Source organism: Anser anser (genome assembly GCF_964211835.1).
Source record: "Anser anser genome assembly, chromosome: 3".
Taxonomy (NCBI): Eukaryota; Metazoa; Chordata; class Aves; order Anseriformes; family Anatidae; genus Anser; species Anser anser.
In genome coordinates, this window is record NC_139722.1 from 652,686 (window position 1) to 673,179 (window position 20,494).

Genomic DNA, 20,494 nt, shown 5'->3' on the forward strand with positions numbered 1-20,494 from the left:
ACAGGCCTCCCTGAGACAAAAAGGCACCCACTGTTCCCACAAACCAGCACAGAAACTAATCTTGTACTGGGAAGAGTGAAACACTGGTAAGTCAAACACAGCCTACCATACAGGCGAGATAGTCTTGATGACTGTGGAATTAGAGACTTTTAAAATGTGAATTGTCCAATTTGGATTAGGAAAATGGGAAAAGTTGGTTAAACAAAGAAGTAGAAACTCAAGAACTAGGTGATCACTACCCAAACTAACTGCTACCCCGGGTCAGAACTGGCAGAGCGCTCCACCATTTCATTCTGTAGCACCTTATACAAGAGGATGAAGAGGGTGCAGAACCTGGCAGGCACTGCTGCTCATGAAATGTTTCAAACTTGTGTGCATGCGTGTCCTAAGGCAGGACATGCGTGCCTAAAGCAGGATCTTCTCTGATAGAGATTTGAAGACAATTGTCTGCACCCGAGCGACCAGACTCAGACCTCAGGCAGAGGCTAGAAGTAAAGACAGAATGCAAGAGACCCTGCCCACAAAGTTGCTTGCAACCCAATAAATGAGAAAACGTCATGGGTCACGTTGCTAAAGGGCTGTCTACACAAAAACTCTGTGCAGCAGACTCTGGGAATTGCCCACCCTCAGCCTCCTCACTTCTAATTCTGCAAAAAGGGAATTTGAAGTCATACACTGTACTGCACACTGTATATAGTTTGTACACACTGAATTGTGTGATTTAGAAACGGATTTTAAAATTCCATCATAGCCAGTTCAAAACTGCACATACAACTCGCTTTTTGTCTTGGAAACCAGAAGGAAAATACACGGACCTTTGCTTAACCCTGTTTGAAAGACTGTTGCTGAAAATGAGGGATTTGTCTTCCTCTTTAGTATTAGCTTGTCATTAAATTTAGGAACATTTTTTCAGTTCAGTTTCTCTTTCCCTGCAGGGAACACTTATTCACAGCTTTGGACAAGTAAAGTCTTCAGTGAACCACCTTGCTATTCTCGCTAGCGTAACTTACCAAGAAAGAAAAGTGCAAATTGATTCAACAGTGTATTTGCGTATTTACATACGTACATTTATACAATAATTTATGTATATAAAAATAAGTAAATGTAAACACAAATTCAACTGTAACATAAATGCCTCTACTAGACACGGGCAACTCTAAAGAACTTCGGCAGCTAAACAGTTTGGTGTGGAGAACAAGCATTAACAAAGCCAACAAAGTAAACTCATTATGTGAAATGTCTCAAGCAGAAACAGAATTACTCTGCCTTGTAAGCACTGGAGCCTATGATACAACAAGACCAGCCTTTCTCAGAACAGCTTGGAAAGTAATGCTCTATTTAATAAGAACAACAAAAATCTCTTTATTTCTGTTTAGATATTTCTTCAGTCGCACTCATAACATCTATTGCAATGAAAGCAAATCACTATTCAGAGAGACCGCAAAAAGAGGCACTGCAAACAATTCCTGCTTTAATGGATGTTGTATACATACTTTGAACTAGCAGCGTTACTTGAAACACATTGTAAGAGTCCTAGTGATACAAAATCCATACACACACACACATATATATATATTTAACCTCTCACAGAAACAAACATCGCAAAGCACACGTACCTTTTTGTTGGTGTAGGTGCTCCAGAGGACATGTGGGTCACCATGGTATCGTTCATATTAGTCAGAGGTCGAGGAGGACTAAAATAGAAGTATTTATTCCAGTTAGTGATTTAAAGAACAAAAAGAAAAGAAAAAAACAATAGAAGGGAAAAGGACACCACTGTTTTCTGTGACAATACTAGGTCAAAGAACAGCAGAATTGCTTTGAAGGAAGGTACTGAACTGCTCTATTCTAATTAACTTTCAAATTCACGTGTAACTTTAAAATGAAGGTAAAACTAACATTTGTGATTAAATAACTGACCTTTGGTATTGTCTAATACTTCAAGCAGACGTAGGGACCATTCAAATTAGGGGAATTATTTGAAACATTTAAAGAGACGAGGCAATGACTCGTTACAATAAGCCATCAATTATACAACAATCACATACACCACCTGCTTGACTTTTATTTCTAATGAGATAATTTCGAGTGAGTTGGAGGAATCCAACAGAGCACCTCGTGTTCCTTACCACCCTAACCACAAAACCACGGGATGATGTTTCCCCATTTGTCATTTTAAAGCCCTGGAAGTTTTCCGAAGGCCGTGCTGACGGGCAGGCAGGGTGTGGGAGGTGAGCGACGTGCCCGGGGCACCCCCAGGCAGCTCTGCTCGAGTCGGGGGGGGCAACCTGCAGGAGCTGCCACCAGAGTCAGCGTTTGCTGGCACTTAGCCTCCGAGCACACCTACCACCATCCTTTAGAACCAGACTTCCAAAGACACGCAGAGCTGCCCATGCGCAGACAGCAGCTCAATTTGCACGTTAGACAAAATGTCTCGTCCAGGTCGTAATGGAGAAAAACACCGCACTTTTCTGTGTATACTATGTATATACATGTATATACATATATATATACTATATATATATGTTTTCTGTGTATACTGTGTATACTATCCAGCAGCACAGGACACATTTGTCCTAACAGAGCTTTTGCAGTTTTTGGCTTCCCTGACATTCCTGGTGCCTGCTGCAGCGAGCCTGCTTCTGTTCAGGATTTCTGGATGCTAGGAATTCACTTAAGACCCATTAGCTTACTTCATTCGATAGCTTTCAGAACCCACCAATCTGGAGAACCAAACACGCCTATAAGAATCACCTGCTGTCAAAGAGGTAAAATCACAAAGATCATATTCCTCGCAGGTCTTGTGTGTTCTTTCTCCATCTTGGATCAGAGCACAAAAGCACTTCAGTTCTCAATCCCCACTCCAGACAGATTAGCCCAGAAATAATTATGCTGTATGTTTCAATGTTCACGTTGTTCTAAAATACAACATTATACTGAGAAATGGTCTGGTCATAAGATATTTACTGAGTCTGCTACTTTGGAAAAGGAACTTCTTACTGTACAAAAAAGCAGAAATGCACTTATAACACACTGGAAACTTGGTAACCTGATGGACGTGACATGCTGTGGTACATCTGGAATCTATTAACGTTGTGAGCGAACATACAAATGCATCCTCTGCTAACAAGGAGGTAATTAACAGTGTCTCTCTCTTTGCCTCTTTACCTCCTTATTTACTTCTCAACTGAGCATCAGAAATGTTCTGCCCACAGCTACAGTTCAAAATTCTTCTTTTTCCCTGAGGATTCACTTACTGACTTTGCATTCTCCTGCTATGCGAATCGGAAAACAGAATGGGCTGCTGTCAGACAAACACCGAAAACAACAAGGAGCTTTTGCGACAAAAACTGTATTTTTCAGCAACAACTATTGGCTCATGGTTTTTGTGTGCATTACCAACAAAGCAGGCTGTTTGGTTTTGCTTTGCTTGCTTTGGGAGGGAAAAACAGCTTCACTGAACACTGCGCTATCAGACACACCATAAATGCCACCTCGGTACTGATAATAATTTTGGGGTATGTAAAATCAACCCTGGGGCATCACATTTCGGCGGAGGGGACAAACAAGCTCACAGCAAATGTTCCCGAGATGCCCAGGACGAGAACGCAGCGCTGCCAGCATGACACAATGTGCTCGTGACCCATGAGATGCCGCTGTGTTTTCACCTGATGCATTTTACTTTAAGTAACAAATTTTATACGGGAGCACGTCTTCCGTTATCCCACAGAAGTTCACCTATGCGGACCTACTATTTTGAGTCTGGATAATTCTTTATTTTATTACAACATTGCTTTTAAATGGCTCTTTTAAAAGGAAAGTGGATGTAATTCACCACTCACAATCTGTTTTTGGTATCATTATGAGACATTTCCACATGCTCGTTCCAGTTCTGCAAATACCAGTGTCCTCATTTTTCCAACTAAATCCCCACTAACAGTGATAAAGACAAAGAAAAAAAATTAAACAGTGACATCTGGTTAGAAGACACCTAACTGCACAACTCTGTCTTATTTACCACATACAATGAAGCCCGTCCCAGTCCAGACAAATTCTTGAGGCCATTTATACATTTTCAGGGAGCATCTTTTCAGAAATTAGGAACCCTCTTAAGCTGGCACTGTATTTTCTTGTATAACTGTGACAGAAAAATCATACTGGTTGTGACACCAGGAGCAGGCTGTAACCATGTACACAATACCAATGGAGTAGCAAAAGAGCTTCTTTATGAAACTGGGATTGGTTTTATTTTACCAATTTCTGGTTCAAATGGAATATAAGTGAATTCCCCCTCTGAGATGCTTATGAGAGTTAGCCTATCGACATAAAAAAGACAAATCAGCTACTGAGGAGAGGTTTTTCTGCCTCACCAGAGACATGAGAACACCCCAAATCAGAGCTGGTACATAAATTCAGAAGGTTACTAAATGGGAACTGTGACTTTTTACCGATGTGTGTAGCTTTTACAAAGATCTCTAAACAAACTGAGCACTGAACCTCATCAGAAGGCACAGTAACCACTTGATAAGTAACAAGATTTTGAAAATGGATTAAATACGTTCACACCTTTCATACACTCAATATATACATGTAATCTATACGTTTATATTTATATACCAAAATATGACCAAATCAAAATTTTCTTCGTAAATTAGAAAAGCTGCAAAAGAGCTAACTGTTCTCACGGCATGGGTTGGATGCTGCAGGGCAACACGTCTCAGAGGCAACCTGAAATGTACCCGCAGCTCTGTTTATTCTCTTAACTCGTGGAACTGTTTCAGACTTCGCAAATCACTTTTTTCTTTACTTTTGCCTTACCAGTTGTCTGGCATCACGGGTGGTTTGTTTTGGTTTGGTTTTGTTTGAATGAGCACAGCAATCTTTAAAACTGATATCCTGGTAAACACCAAGTGGGCTTTTAAATGTAAGATCCTTTTCTAAGATGTAGAAGGTATTTTACAAAAAATACCTCCTTGTGTAAGAAGAAAAACCTTCTGGTATCAGCTGGATGCTTCTTGGTATGGAACAGTACTCTGGGGAAACCCCTGCAAACATCGTGATGTCCCAGAAAGTTTGCAACCGTAACACAATTCATTATGAGGGGTGGATCTTCTGAAGAGAAGTGAAAATTAGCTCCATGTGGTGAGCACTGTCTAACATTAATGCTGCTTTCTGACGAGTTAACAGAAATAAAGATGTAGGTAGAGTACTACAGGTGAAGGAGATGGAGGAGATTCCACCTCGAGGAAGGGGGAACGCGTGAATCGAGGCAGCCGCAGGGCAAGGTGCCCAGCTCAGGGAGTAAAGTAACTCCCACCCACCCACAATTTAGGGGAAACATTAAAACAGGTTAAAGGACTTTGAAGTTTATTAAGAACAGCTTAGAACTTTATTTTAAAACTTCTGTTTTGTTAGGCTAAATTTTTCATTTTTGAAGTGCCTGGCACTGGGGGTGTATTCGGTCAGCCTAGGGTGCTGCTGGGGAACACAGCACCTACCTACAAACGAAGCACCTACCTACAAACGAAGCACCTACCTACAAACGAAGCACCTACCTACAAACGAAGCACCTACCTACAAACAAAGCACCTACCTACAAACGAAGCACCTACCTACAAACGAAGCACCTACCTACAAACGAAGCACCTACCTACAAACGAAGCACCTACCTACAAACAAAGCACCTACCTACAAACAAAGCACCTACCTACAAACGAAGCACCTACCTACAAACGAAGCACCTACCTACAAACGAAGCACCTACCTACAAACAAAGCACCTACCTACAAACGAAGCACCTACCTACAAACGAAGCACCTGCCTACAAACGAAGCACCTACCAGCGGTGCCTGCAGAGGAGCCTTTTGGATACCTGGCAGCTGGCTCTTGCGGTCACCCCAGAAGCCAAGGATCAGACTGATCTTACCAATAGTGCCAGCTTCATTTCACTTAGCGGTATTTCTTCTAACACGCAGGCTCTCCATAAACCATCTCAGAGCTACACTGTTCCTTCCTTTAAACCTCTCCTCCAGTTCTCTTTGTTCACGATGCTCACACGAAGTGACATTATCGAAGCAGCTGGGAGGGCAAGGTCAGCCTGTGTCGGAGAGCATAAATCAAGGCATCACCAATCCTTCCTCTCATTCCACGTGTGAGGTCCAAGGTGCCTGCCATATAAACTTTTAACAGCTTCAAACACATTACACTGTCCTCTGTGAGACTAAGAATACTCATTTTGCTTCGTCCATTGCCGGTTAGCACTGACACAGGAGCCAGCTCGTCCACCACGTCTGAACTGCCGGCCTCTACCCAAGCCGACAAAGAACCGAGCGAGGACACAGCGGTGTGCCGGTTCAGAGGACAAGGACTGGTCTTCGCGGCAGCCCTGGGGACAAGTGGCCAGTGACGCGCTGCTCCTTTGGCCGGGCGTACATAGAAGAGCTCGCTGTTCTGCGTCCTTCTGCTGTCACTGCCGCCGAGTTTAGTTCACTCGGACTCTCCCCTGCGACCTGCACCTTATGCAGCGGTGGAGGCTATCAGAGCATGCATAAATAGTTGAGATCTGTGATGGGCTCGAGAACAGGAATCACAAGAGTCCTCTGCACCCGGCACGTATCTGGGAAAGGAGGAATAAAGTCCTCACGACAATACAGGTGTCACCACTTAGAAGCCCTGTTAATTTACTCATCCACCATATTTTTTTTCTACACAAATGTCAGTGTTAATTCTGAAGCTAAAACACCTTCAATCATCTTCAAGAAGGTAACAGAAGTTCGAGTTTTCCATCCCTAGCAGTTTTTTTGTCTTATTTTTTTTCCAAAACACATTTAAGCATGAACATTACCTGTCTCTTCTGCTGTGACCAGCTCCCTCTCCAAGCATCTGGCTACTACTGGACACAAGATACTGGACTAAACTCTTTGGTGTAATCCAGGATGAATGATATCCTGTTCTTAGATCTTCCCATCATTTTCCTAAACATGTCAACAAACTCTTATGAGTTATTGCCAGAACTCTAATTAAATCAAAGATCTTGACCTCCATCATTAATATTTAACCTTTAATTACCTGCTCCTACCTATAAAAACCTGAGATCCAGATGTAACTGAAGTTACTGTCACATCTGTTCTCAGTAATCTTGTCTAAAAATGAGAAATAAGAAATAAATGTTGTGTCAACAGTTTTATTAAGTAGGAAAATCACTACACATTCTGAAGAAAAGCCCAGTTAAGCCTAGGTCTAATTCTTCGTTCAGACTTGGCTGGTGAAGGTCCAGAACAAAACCAGGACAGCTCTCAGGCCCCAGAAGTCTAAAAGCTCAGTAAATAGAAGCAACCAAGTCCTGAGACTTTTTGCTGTGCCGGACAATCACCTTGCAAAGGGACCTCTAAAAAAAAGCAGCAATAAACAAAATTTACCAAACACTAAACACTTCTATCTGAGCTTGCTGATGCAATCAGCACAGTGACGTATTTGATTCCACCAGCGTACAGAGACTTGGAAAATGCAAAGCTCAGGAAAAGCAATCTATTCTCGAGGGTTAAGGGCTGCCACCGCATCCAATTAAAAAAAAAAAAAAGCTCTGTCTGTCAGACCTGGAACCGATGAGTCTGAAGTCAGTGAGGGACACCTAGAATTCTGGAAGTAGACACAGTTCATTGTCCCTCAGAAAGGACAATTAAATAGGGTCTGAACGGCCCCAATGATGTCAAGCAGCAGAAGTTCAAAGCGTTATCAGCTAAGCTTCTGGCATGGATATGCATTTCCTCCCTGTACTCAATGTTTTGTGTGCCAGAACCAGACAGTATATTGCATATAACAAAAAAAAAAGTCACTTTCAGGTGCGCTGATTAGCAGTGTAGTAAACACTAGCATTTGCTTAATTATCTACTAATGCCTGGAATTGAGTTATTCTTTAAATAGGGATGAAAATAGGGATAACTGCATGATATCTGCCAGTCTTTTCTGCTACTTCTTTTAAATTGCACTTACTGTATTTACATACATATGAACTGAACAGACATGAAGTCTTGAATATATTTGCTAACTTTACAGGTGAGTTTTGCTCTATAACCCCAGAAGTCCTACGCTATAAAGATAGGAACAGATATTATGAGCCTTTTTGGTACTGCTCAAGAGCCCCACTCGCAGTCCATCCAGGTTGCGTTTCTTTGTGCAAAGAGAACTACAAAGAATTACAACACAGACCTGACCAACACCTGAAGGCAGGCACAAGTCAAAGGTGTAAGATGTATAAAAATGAAAAATCATACTTTTACTAAATCCCACTACGCTACAGAGAGTGGCTGAGCATACTCTCTGCCTGTTATTATTCCATTTACAGCCATGCTGACAGAAATTTAAGGAGAGATCTAAAAGAAAACTGCCAGTTTTGTGGATATTTACCTACATATATTTATGTAGGCAAAGGTATGGAGGCATTAAGCGCTTCTAGGTGCAAGGCAGGCTGGCACCACAGCTAGCAGACGCTAGTCAAGATCTTCATATTAAAGATTTGTATTAACTTAAAGTTTGTTACAAAGGAAGAGTACTCAAATCCATATGGAATCCTAGTTCGGTTTATTAATTGGAAAAAAACACTACAAAACACCATAAATAGCAGTTGATGAAATACAATTGCATGAAACTGTAATCATAACGTCCCAACTGGCGTATAGTCCTTTCGCTTCCCTCTGGTAAGGTGTCAACCGGAAAAAGCAACAAAGTGAGGTTGATTATTTTCCTGGGCACTTCATTATTTCTCATACTGCAGGTTAGGAAAGAAGAACTCGTTAAAACTCATTAGAATTGTTTGTTTCTAACACCACATGCAGTATTAACTTTTTTTTCCTTAATGTTTCCTACTTCATACTTTCAGGTAAGAAAGACACAGACTGTGAAGTGCAATCCGATTCAATGTAAATCTTGGTCTCTACTGCATGGCATTTCCACGGGAGTAAAGAAATGGCATTTCTTTGCTTAACAACCGTGAGAAGCCCTCTGGGAGATTTCCGCAAACAGCCCTGTGAAAACTAATCTCTTTCTACTGTAACCTATCAGGAAGGATTCAAAGCAGCATAAACATGACCTGCTTTTCTCACACCTTATTATTCCTGGAAGGACTATGTCAACACATTTTGCTAATAGCGCAATAACGCACCTCCTCTGTCTTACCTTTGTTCCTCAGGAGAGACCAAAGGGAATTTCCCCAAACAACAGTCATGACCGAGGTTACCTGAGGTAAAGCACAGTCCCCGTCTGCAAGCAGTGCTACCTGCTTTCTCCCATAAAAACAAATGCTGCGATGGTTTAAATCAAGGTTATGCCCCCAGGTACACGTTCCTTCTTTCCTGTAACAGCAGCCTTTGCTTTCCTTACATACTTCAGCAATCTGTGCATCACTGCAGTCCAACCGCTTGTCCTGACATTTGCTCCAGGGCTGCTGTTGGGGTTTGCATGGGAGCACACATCAAACTCTCCAGATCTGAGGCCACGTTGCTGAGGATGCCGTGCCAGCTCGTCATGCTAACAAGAGGGCAGGCGCAATTTCAATAATTTCAAGTTTCATTACCTACTACTACCACCATCTCCTTCCCTCACAACAACCTAAAAGCTATGGGGTGAGCACAGTGCAGTATACTCCCTCCAGGATTGTGTGCACGTGAAATCATTATTTTCCCATTAAGAACACTCGGTGACGCAACGATCAGCACTGCAGCAGCAATAGCTGGTCACGGGTAGGCTGAGATGGCTCCCAAACTGGGGTTCAGAGGGTAGAGACACACATCTGCAGTTATGTCAGGTTTGTGGAGGAGGACCATCAGTTCTGGTACAGGACAGCTAACCAGGAGAGTAACGTGGAGGAACTCCACCATCACATCAACCTGGCAGAGGCAGTGGTGATTCTGGTACCTCCGCAAGAGGAGAGAGAGTTTTCAAAAGTGTCTGAATAGCTTACCTTGCCAGTGCAGTGTCTGGATGCAAATAAAGAGGAGGTAATGCTGCTCCTGAAGCAAACCGATCTTACCACCCAGAGCAGGTGACATTTTGCTAGTGCATTCTGGCACAGCAGTGTGGTGGTTGTGTGTCAGCTGATGCTGGGGTAGTACTGATTTATGAGAACCAACTTTTTTTTTTTTTTTTTAAGCAAAACTGATAAATGTGTTTTTGACACTCAGAAACTTGCTGGTTTACTTGCCCAAAGGAGCATGCGAAGACTTCACTGAGAAAGGCTGTCATTCTGCATGCAGCAATAGGTTCACAAACACCAGCAGTGAGCGAACCAGAAAGGTAAGACTATGCTTGATGCTAGGTTGATGTGTCATTTATTTTGCTGGGACAACGTGGACATCATTCACACCAAACACGACTATTAGTGGATTGCCTCCTGTTATTCTAGCAGCTCTTGTTTATCCTTACAATGAGGACACACAGGACCTATCACTGCTGTTCTTAAGCTTCCTCTCCAGACAATAATAATCCAAAAGCCAAAGGAGGACACATTCTTCCAGGCTACTGTATAAAGGAGGTTGATGGTTGGTTTTGCTAGCTGACTATAGCCCCTACCAAACAGTGGGAAGGGAAGTAAGATACAGCCTGTAAAAACACCTGAACTGCTCTTTGTGAATCTTCCATCTACATGGACCTTCTGTCCAAAAGGTTCCTGTCTCAAGACGAGACCAGGTGCACGTCCAATGCAGTACAAGGTCGCTAGAAGGAGAACAGGACCTCTCCCCAGCAGGCACGATGCCAGTCCCTGCAACAGGACACAAAGGCACTGCTGTAACTAGGAAAGGAAAGCGCATCCGGGCCCAGCAGCCTGCTGCAGCTACGCCAGTCGACTGCCTCCTGCACAGGGATCCTTGGATCTCAGGGACTAAAAGGAAGAGTGGAGACGGGGGGGGAGCAGGTTAGGGGGAAGCAAGAGAACGGTTATCTTCCTCCCTCACTGGAAGAGGATAAAGCCATTTTACTCTATGCAAAGTGCTCCATAAGGATGACATCAGTAATACAACTGAAATCTTCCCCCGCACATTACAAATTCTCCAAAAATTGTAATAAAAATTTGAGATGTCATTTACTGACTTGAGGATGAAGAGCTCCAGCACATCTCATTTTCAAAGTGTTCCTACTGTTTATATCCGACAAGTCTTCAGAGTGCAGTTTGATGGCCTGATCTGGAGCCAGTTTGGCCCCACTTATATTTAGTAAGTGAAACCGTGCCAGGGAGTCTTCCAAAAGTCCAGGAACGTGATCTTCTACACGTGTAAATTGTTAGCAGACCCTCGCACAGTTCTGGCCTGAGTCAAACAGCAATTCCCAATAATTCCTGGGAGAAGAACGAGCCAGGAACTATTCCCAGGAAGCCGTTCAGATGTAGCCCGGCTCTTGTGGAAGGTAAGAAAGATTAATAGCACGGACGGGGCCGTTCTGAGCCAGCTGGCTTCGCTGGCAAAAAACGGTCCCAAGTACAATTAACAGTACATGCAGGACTATGACTTGATCTTGAGCTTATTCCTTTGACTTTGCACCTTTGTTTTTTTCTCCGATGTAACAGCCACCAGCATTTCATCAGCAATCTGCCAGAGGACGGCGCTTGGCCAGCAACAAGGACCCAGGCAAAGCCTGGGTGTCAGTGGGAGCAGATGGGAAGGGGCAGGCTCCGTCCTGGCAGACCACCTCCAGCTAACGGAGGGTTTGTGGCACTGCCAACAGCCTGCTCGGTCACCCCCGGCATCCCGAAGGTGCTTCCTGCAGCTGGCTGGTCCAGGTCACAGACCCGCTGAGGCTGGAGGTGACCTCTCGACACCACCCAGTCCCAGCTCCCTGCCCAAACTGGACCAGCCACAGCAGGCTGCCCGGTCACGTTTTTAATAGCTCCAAGGGCACAGACTCCACAGCCTCTCCAAGCAACCCATGCCCATGTTCACACTTTGTCCCAAATTTGGTCTGCCTTTTGGTCTTACACCGCATGCTCTGCTCACCCTGATCGGGGCTGATCTGCAGACGGGAGCAGCCTGCACAAGTGCTCCGCGAGCAGCAAGTCACTACAAACCCACGCGTGCTCAGGAGCCAAGCGGTGAGCAAGCAGCTGGGAAGAGCAGAACACTCAGGGTTTGTGTACTTCGCTTCGTGATGGCTTTCAGGCTGCCTTTACACAAGCACTGGCTATTCTCTTCCCTAACTGTATACGTAAAGACTGTCTAAAAGCGAGACGCAAGCTTTAACCCGTAACTCACACGCTAGGCAAGAGAATGTCATTTCTAGGAACGCACCGGCAGGTATTTTGGAGCTTCATGTGCAAATGGCAAGGACTCTGCAGAGGACAACGGATGTAATGTGTGCTAAGTGTGCGATGCAGGCACATGTTAAATTAAAAGAGGAGGGCTGGTGTCAGCAGGCAGGGATATTGTGGAACGCTGCAGATACTGAAGCTTCAGATAGCTGCAGCAGAAGCAGTCTGCAGAGCTACTTTTACATAAGATTAAGTGAAAATGGTTTCAGACTTCTTCCTTAAACATTGCCTTTACTATTCCACTCTGTGCCTGAAGAATTCAACAATTGCTCAGAATCATAGAATCAGATTCATTATGGTTTGAGAAACCCTCCAAGACCACCTGGTCCAACCATCCCCCTACCACCACCAATGTCACCCACGGCACCATGTCCCCAAGCACCACGTCCAACCTTTCCTTGAACACCCCCAGGGACGGTGACGCCACCACCTCCCTGGGCAACCCGTCCCAACGCCTGACTGCTCTTTCTGAGTACTTGAGACACTTCTGGAAACTGTGTCAGATATATACGTGTTTTGAAATTCATCAGCCAGGACTTTAGTAGGTCACACCGTACATTTCCTAACAGTGAGTACAAGATGGGTGCATTTTCTCTCCGGAGTTCTCTCTACTGAGCAAATTTGTTCTACTACTTAAGGGGACAACTCCTTTACTATTATTTGCTGTATAAACTCTTATCCTCTAATTGCTCAGTATCTATCACCAAGTAGGAGGAAATGAATTACTTCTTTTGTATTATGCATTATATATAACTAAGGGCATAAAAAGCCCCATTATTTATTATTCAAATCTAAATAATGATCTCCTGCTGCCTTCTCCCTCTGACTACATGCTTGAGTAAGTAGAATATAAGATCAATACGTCTGTTCAATAGGAGGCACTGAAGACAGGCCAATGAAGAAAAGGAAAACCTACTTAAAAATGCAATAGCTCATAATGACAACTTAAACTTCACAACAGAAAGCAAAGGGGTGTTAGAATTACCCTTTTCACAGAATTAACAGATTGGGGATGCAAACAGACTTCATCTTGGGAAAATAACAGTAAAGAGCGCGAGGGTTCATGGCAGTCAGCTAAACAAGCATCCCCGGTGTGACGCTGGAGCAGAACAGCCAGATGCAGTAACCACGCGCAGAAGTAGGAGAGCAATTTCTGGGAACTGAGAGGGGTTCTGCTGCATTTGGCACTGTAAGAACACGAACGGAATTGCATTCAATTTTTGGAACTGCAATTCAGGAGGGAGGTTGAAAATCAGGGATGGTTCACTGAAGAAACACAGGAACAACTAAAAGCTGGAAAACATGCTTTTCACAGAGATAATCCTAACTCCAAACCTCCTACTTAGCAGACAAAATAAGTGGTGATTTGATGGCAACCTACACGCACATTTAGCTTATTTGTAATAAAACCAAACAGCAGTACACAGCACGGATATAACAAAATCCAAGGAACAGAAACCAAAATGAACAAGTTCTACTTAGAAATATCCTTGCAGATTTTGAATAACGAGGACAATAAAGCACATGGACTATTTTCATGACTGTGGCAAATTCCGTCTGTTATAAATGTTAATGATTTTTATAAAATACCTGATTTTTTAAAATATATTTTCTGCTTTGCACAGGGAATAATTCGAAGAAATCCCCTGATCTCTGTTGCATTTGCGGTTCTAGTTAAATGACTGTGATGACTCATTTAGGCATCATGAACTCTGGTTAAGGAAATAACTGTAGCAGCATCTGTGTATACGTTTCGAGCTCTTTTGCTCAAAAATGTAAGGGAAAAACTTCACAGCAGGACAAGTTTTGGAAACTTCTGTCTGTCATATATAAACACAATGATTGAAGGTAAATCTGTGACACAAAAACCATCAGACTCAGAAGCTGGAATTACCAGCCAAATTCAAGAGGTGAAAGATGCGAATTCAGAGCTACACTTTGGCAGGCAACCAAGGGCAACGTTCTCCAACAGCTAACAACCAACCTAAGAAGCTGCAAGGTAGCGGCTTCTGTCAGAATGACTTATCAATGCAACACGCATTTCCTGCTTTTCCTGCTGCACTTATTTTGAAAAACTATCCTATAAAAGTAGGAATATACTATACTATACCAGGAATACATTATATCTTACCATAAAGGGTGATTTCTTCTTTTGCTTGTTTTTCTAATCCTGGGTAGGAACTGGGATTAAGAAACAAGAAACTAACCCCCTCTCCATAATAAAAAGTTTTAAAGTGTCGCTCTGCTTTAAATCAGGAAACCACAATATTTAAAATATGCTGTTACAATGAGAAAATTTTAAAAAGAGTTGAATTGTTGAAATTCTATTTCTATTCTGCAACTATTTAGATTTCTTCGGTTTCAAATAAAAAGGGCTTTCTGTCACGCAGGCAGACATTGCTTAGATGAATAACTCAATTTTGTCTGATTTGTGCTTTTGCACAAAGTCACTGAAGACCAATTCTACTTTCAGTGCAGCGTGACCTTTGTGCAAATGCGAAAAGCAAAAAGTGGGAAAACATTGCCTGTTATTTCTATTGCTAAATAGAAAAGGAAGTTTGTTTATTGTAAAAATGCACATTACCTTCAGTAAAGGAGACAGATCTAAGTTTCTTCTACTTGTGCAATTTGTTTTCTTTGTTTTCTGCACATGCAACAAAAGAATACAGATGAAACCTGTACCTGTGGGACAAACCCGTTCAATGTACAGCTGAAACAAACCTGAGAATGGAAACGTATTTACGGTTATCTCTAAGTGGCAAAGAACCAGACAAAATTCTCTGTAATCCTTTACTTACCAATCCCCTAAAATATCCAGATCACAGTATTGTTTAAATATTTCTGAAGAATTACGGTATCTTAATTCAAATAATGCATATGACTGCAGTTGCAGGAAGGCACTGAACACTGACTTTGCAGACTTCTGTAAAATTCCAAGTGCCAGATGACTGTCAGCAGTTCCTCACTGTAATGTACTACTTTCTGACACTGTATTTGTAAGAAAAAAATTAGGAATTGTTTAAAAATAGCTGCTAACACTCCTCCAATGAGAGCACCAAGGGCAAATACATCCACGGATATGCTGAGCCAACATTTTCCTCCTACAGAAAGGGAACATAACTGTAGTAGTAAATTGGATCTCACCACTCCATTCCGGTACAAATCACGTGAGCAACTTTCCAACAAAGATTACATGTATATATTACAGATTGATTACTGTTTTGTTCTCTTTGTTATTTTAATCAGCAGAAAATGGCCAATTTCTGTTCTTATACTACTCAAAAGTGTTGGTTTTATGTTTGTGATTAGGAGTGAGAAATGTGGTCTTGGCTCCCCTGGAATATTTTGAGTCAAGTTTTCTACAAGCCCTTACGGAGCTTTTACATCTGTTTAACTATGACTGATTTTCCTACTAGCACCGAGTAGTAATCCAGCCAAAAGCTATCTTGATGCAAAGGAAGGCATAAAACATAACCCAACTAAGTATAATCTGACAACAATTTAAATCAAAAATCTATCATCCAAAAATAGCAGGTTAAATATTTGCCAAAAGGAAACATTTTAAGCACGTTTGGATACAATAATGGTTCAGAACTGACTGGTTACCAAAGTCGAGATTAGCTGCTCCTGTCAGCCAGCCTGGCTTTGCCTGGGCAAGGGGACTAAAGGCTTCACCTTTTTGCTCCATCCTCTGGAGATTTACATTATTTGGGCTGCCGAAACGATGCACAGACTATTTTAATTTTTGATGTAACTTACAAAACAGTTTACTGTGTATGCTTCTGTTAAGATGATCAGGATTAAATGAAACAGACACAATAAAAAGTTAAGAACTAACCACAAATCTGAGAACATAACAAACACCCGAGATTTGACAAAAAGATGAGTACCGCAGGGAACAAATCCCCGAGCTCTGTGACAAGAGCCGATGACAGCAGGGGCAGCGTGCTGTTCGCAGCCACTAACGCCCAGCCACGGCCGGGTTTCTGCTGGGGCTGGTTCGGCTGTGTCTCACATCTCAGGTGGCTGCCCAGCGTGGGCACCCGGCTCCACCATCACACACCTCCACTCCCAGTGCCTGGGAACACGCCAGTCACTCACCAGGACGAAACGTCACGGTAAGTTCTGCTGCATCTTTACGAAAGGCCCATTAATACCAGCTTGTGTTGTGAACGCAGCGTTATCACTGCTGTCAGGTTTAGGTTGGGTATTAGGAAGAACTTCTTTACCGAAAAGGTTGTTAGGCATTGGAATGGACTGCCCAGGGAAGTGGTTGAGTCGCCATCCCTGGAGGTCTTTGAAAGACGTTTAGATGTAGAGCTCAGTGATATGGTTTAGTGGAGGACTTGTTGGTGTTAGGTCAGAGGTTGGACTAGGTGATCCTGGAGGTCTCTTCCAACCTAAGTGATTCTGTATCACAGCCCGGAGGGGCCCGCACCCACCCCGCTCCGTGCCCACACAGCTGTGCCCCGGCACCACAGAGCGCCCGGGGGGGCACCTGAGGAACGGCACCGAGCCGTGGGCACAGGCAGCGCAGGGAGCATGTGGGTTTGGTTTTAAAAAATACTAACGAAACCAACAACAACCAAACATCCAGCCTTACATTTCACTCCTTCCCCCCTTGGATTAAAGGGCAAAGCAGAGCGCTCACTCGGGGAAGTCGGGGCTCGGCAGCAGGGCCGCCCCAGGCCCCGCAGATCCCGTGCCTGCCCACCCGCAGGGAGGCCCTGGGGGACCTCCGAGCCCCGCTGGGCCCGGCCCGGCCCTCTCCTGTCACGGCAGGGTGCTGAGCTCCAGCAAGGGCAGCAGACATGCGACTGGTGTGCCACACCAGAAAGCTTCTCCTGCTGACCAGAAGGGAGAAGGGGACCCGCCGGCAGCCCCCCTCGCAGCCGCGTGAGGGAAGGGAGCAAGAAAATTGCATGCAGGAGACCAGAAAGAAAGGCAGCGGCTGAAATACCAGCATAGGCACGCAATTCACACAAGTAAAATGCAACCCCCTGTACATTTTGAAGTAAAAGAGAACATTAATATACAACTCAAATTTTAAGTATCAGAGGTGGATGACTGCATCACAGAGCCTGACCTGTATACAGAAATCTTATGTTCCACCCACTTACTCCAGCACTGAGACAAGGGATTTAGGTTTGCCTAAAGCAGAACTCCAGCAGGTTTGGATGTAGGGCACCAAAGAGAAAAGGCCATCGCTGCTTCCCTTGGCTGTTACGTTACTACCTTGGCCATAACGCGCTAACCTGACAATACCGCAGTGCTGAGCCACAGGCAAAAGCAAACACTTTTGTACTAACGCTGTGCAGCAAGCGCTGTAAGATCGATATGCTGTATGAATAAACAAGAAGTAAATACATACATACATATATATATATATATATGCAGAATTATAATTAAACTACTTGGAGGTTCTTACTCCTTTTGCTGGATTAACCACCTTCTTAACAACCTTCTACCAGCCTGAAACTAAGCAGAGATTTATCTCAACCAGTAACAAATGTGTGTACTTAAAGAATGGCACATAAAAATTAAATTAAAAATAAACTTAAGCTCATAAACACACAAAATTTAACAAACTATGACTCTTCACAAAAACCTTTCTAGATCAGGAATAATGAAATACATCAGCACTCGGGCTGTGGGGCAATGGATCACTAACACCAGCTGCATAACCACGGAAGGATACCTGAAGCCTCCAGCAGCACTCATAAGGCTCTTCCTTCCCCATGCAGTGGAAGAAAGCATTTTGGGTAGTTAAACATGTTAACATTTAAAGGACAAACTAAAGCTAGTGTAAGGTGCAAATTTTTGCCATTGCTTGTAAAGAATGTTCAGCATTTCAATAAAATGCAGTTCATCACCAAACAAACTTGAGGATGCAAAGACGTTTTGTGCAACTGTGCTAAAGAATTGCCAGCTCTGCATCACACGGGAGGCAGTCATGACTTCGGATGTATTACGCTTCTGACAAACACAAAGTAAAATTTACTTGCTGAAAGTTAACTGAAATTCATTAACACAATAACAACCCGGTCTGAGTGATAGGACTCAGATCTGGACCACATTAATGAAAACAGAGGGTAGCTGTGTGAAATATCTACTGGGAGAGGATTTTTAAAAAGTTTCCTCATGTCCACAGTGACATTTGACAATACTGAAATCCAGAGAAGCAGCCACAGCACAGCTTCTAGGGCGAATATTAGCCCACTGCATTACTCAGGTCAGCAGCTGGGGCAGGACCCAAGCACCACCACATTTCTCCATCCGCTGAAAAAAACGCCTCGAACTGCTTTTGACACTGGCTAATACTCTGAGAGCCTCTTCTGAAAATCACCGAAGCTCCCGCTTGCTGTGGACTTAGGAGACAAGGTGCACCTCTGGAGAGCCTCCCCACTCCCTCTAACAGCCCACAGCAACAAGTTACAAGGTAAGGATATCTAATTAGACAGCCTCAGTTAATGACCTGCTCTCTGCGTAACTGAAATCAGTTGTGTTCCAGGATGCACACCCTCGGGTGCCACCCCTGATGTGCACGGCTTTTTGCCAGTCAGCACCACTGCAGCCAGGCACCCTAAGACCACCTCATCTTCCAGGAGCGGGGTCACTGTGATAGCTCGGTGACCTTCACGGACACGAAGGGCTTCAGGTCCCTAAGAAAACCAAGGCAGGACCCAAGACAAAGATAGATTAAAACCCACTTTTCCTTTCTAGAACTATCTACTATTAAAATAACATAGTTTTTCACGTCAGACTTAGCTTTCAAAAAAAAAAAAGAAATCCTCTGTGTAAGATAACTCCCCTGAGAAGCTGAAAGAGGGAAGGAAGAGAACATAAAACCTGACGGAGTGGCAGCAGCTGGAGGCTCCTCTGCCAGCTCAGGGAGGCCAAGTCCTGCACCTCGGACGAGACAACCCCGTGCAACCGCACAGGGTGAGCATCTGCTGGCTAGAAAACAGATTTGCACAGGAGGACCCGGGGGTCCTGAGGAGCACAAACTCACGAGCTACAGCAGCGAGGCTGACCACGTGCTGGGCTTTGCCAGCAGGAGCAAAACCAGCAGGTGACGGGAAGCGATTCTTCCTCTCTGGCCCTGTGAGACAGGGCCTGGAGCGCCGTGTCCTCCTCTAGGCTCCTCAGGACATGGAAGAGCGAGTGCAGCAGAGGCCACCAAGATGGTCAAGGTCTGAAGCGAGCGGTGTACGAGGAGAGGCTGACGGAGCCGGTTTGTTCGGTGAGCAGCAGGTTCAGGGGGGCCTCGCGGCCGCCTGTGACCACCCGCCCTCCGTGCTTGAAGGGAAGCTACGCTCCGCTGGAAGTGACCCTGAGCAACGTAATCGAACCTCAGAGGTGGGCTGAACTTCTGAGCTGGACCAGAAGACCTCCAGCAAGCTCTCCCAACTACGTTATTCCAGAATTTTTGAATATCAGCTTGGCAGAGCAGGTATCATAGGCAATTTATACAATGTAAATAACAGCCTACCGTGGAAACAAACAGAAAAGAGTTCATAATACAGAAAAACTTCGCTCTGTCATGGAGAATAAGGACAGCCATAATCAAGACATGCATAGCATCCAAACCTTTCTACTCTGAACGCTTTAATTATAAGTGTGGCCAAAAGGCTTCAGGACAAAAAAAATAAAATCCCATTTACAGGCCCATTAGGCTGAGACAGATGCCAGCCCCACAGATTAAAGGCTATTACAAAATCTGGTGAAGAGCTGCTGTGTGTTAATCCAGATAAACACTTCGCCTGGGCAAAGCAGCAAAATGACACAGAATCAAACATTAGGAAATCGTCCCATCGTCCAAGAACAGCTCAAGAAAGGCAGGTATATCTAGTAAGAATCATTCTCCCCGTGTGGGATGGAGATCTCTCACACGTTAGTTCCTCAGTAGTCTGGAGCCCTATCTGCTACACACACAGGGAATGAATTTCAGTCTAAGGCAATTAAGGAAATGAGCACGGGGTATCCACCAAATGAAACCACTACTGTGGAGATATCTAAAAACATTTCTGTTCTGAATAAACGGCGATCACAACCACCGTAGGAAATACAGAAACATGCCTCCTTCACTGGGAATTGAAGGAAAATTCCGTGTACCAGGTGTTGTATTCAAAGAATATGAAAATCTGGGAAAATCTCTATCTTAAACATGTTCAGCTTCATAACCTTTTTATACAATGC

General features: G+C 43.8%; 1 protein-coding gene across 22 annotated transcripts in view; it reads right to left on the reverse strand.

Annotated features, from left to right (window-relative positions):
- DTNB (dystrobrevin beta) overlaps window positions 1–20,494 on the reverse strand; it is a 201,932-nt gene that overhangs the window by 107,066 nt on the left and 74,372 nt on the right. For 21 of the 22 annotated variants that reach the window (XR_014581891.1, XR_014581892.1, XR_014581893.1 and 18 more), the window contains one exon: window positions 1,617–1,694. Coding sequence is in view for 17 of the 22 variants with exons in the window: in XM_083829783.1 (XP_083685909.1) it covers window positions 1,617–1,694 (78 nt within the window). In the remaining 5 variants the exon portion in view is untranslated. Of the gene's footprint in view, window positions 1–1,616; window positions 1,695–8,532; window positions 8,768–20,494 lie in introns of those variants that run through there. The other variant, XM_083829787.1, reaches the window with a different exon arrangement.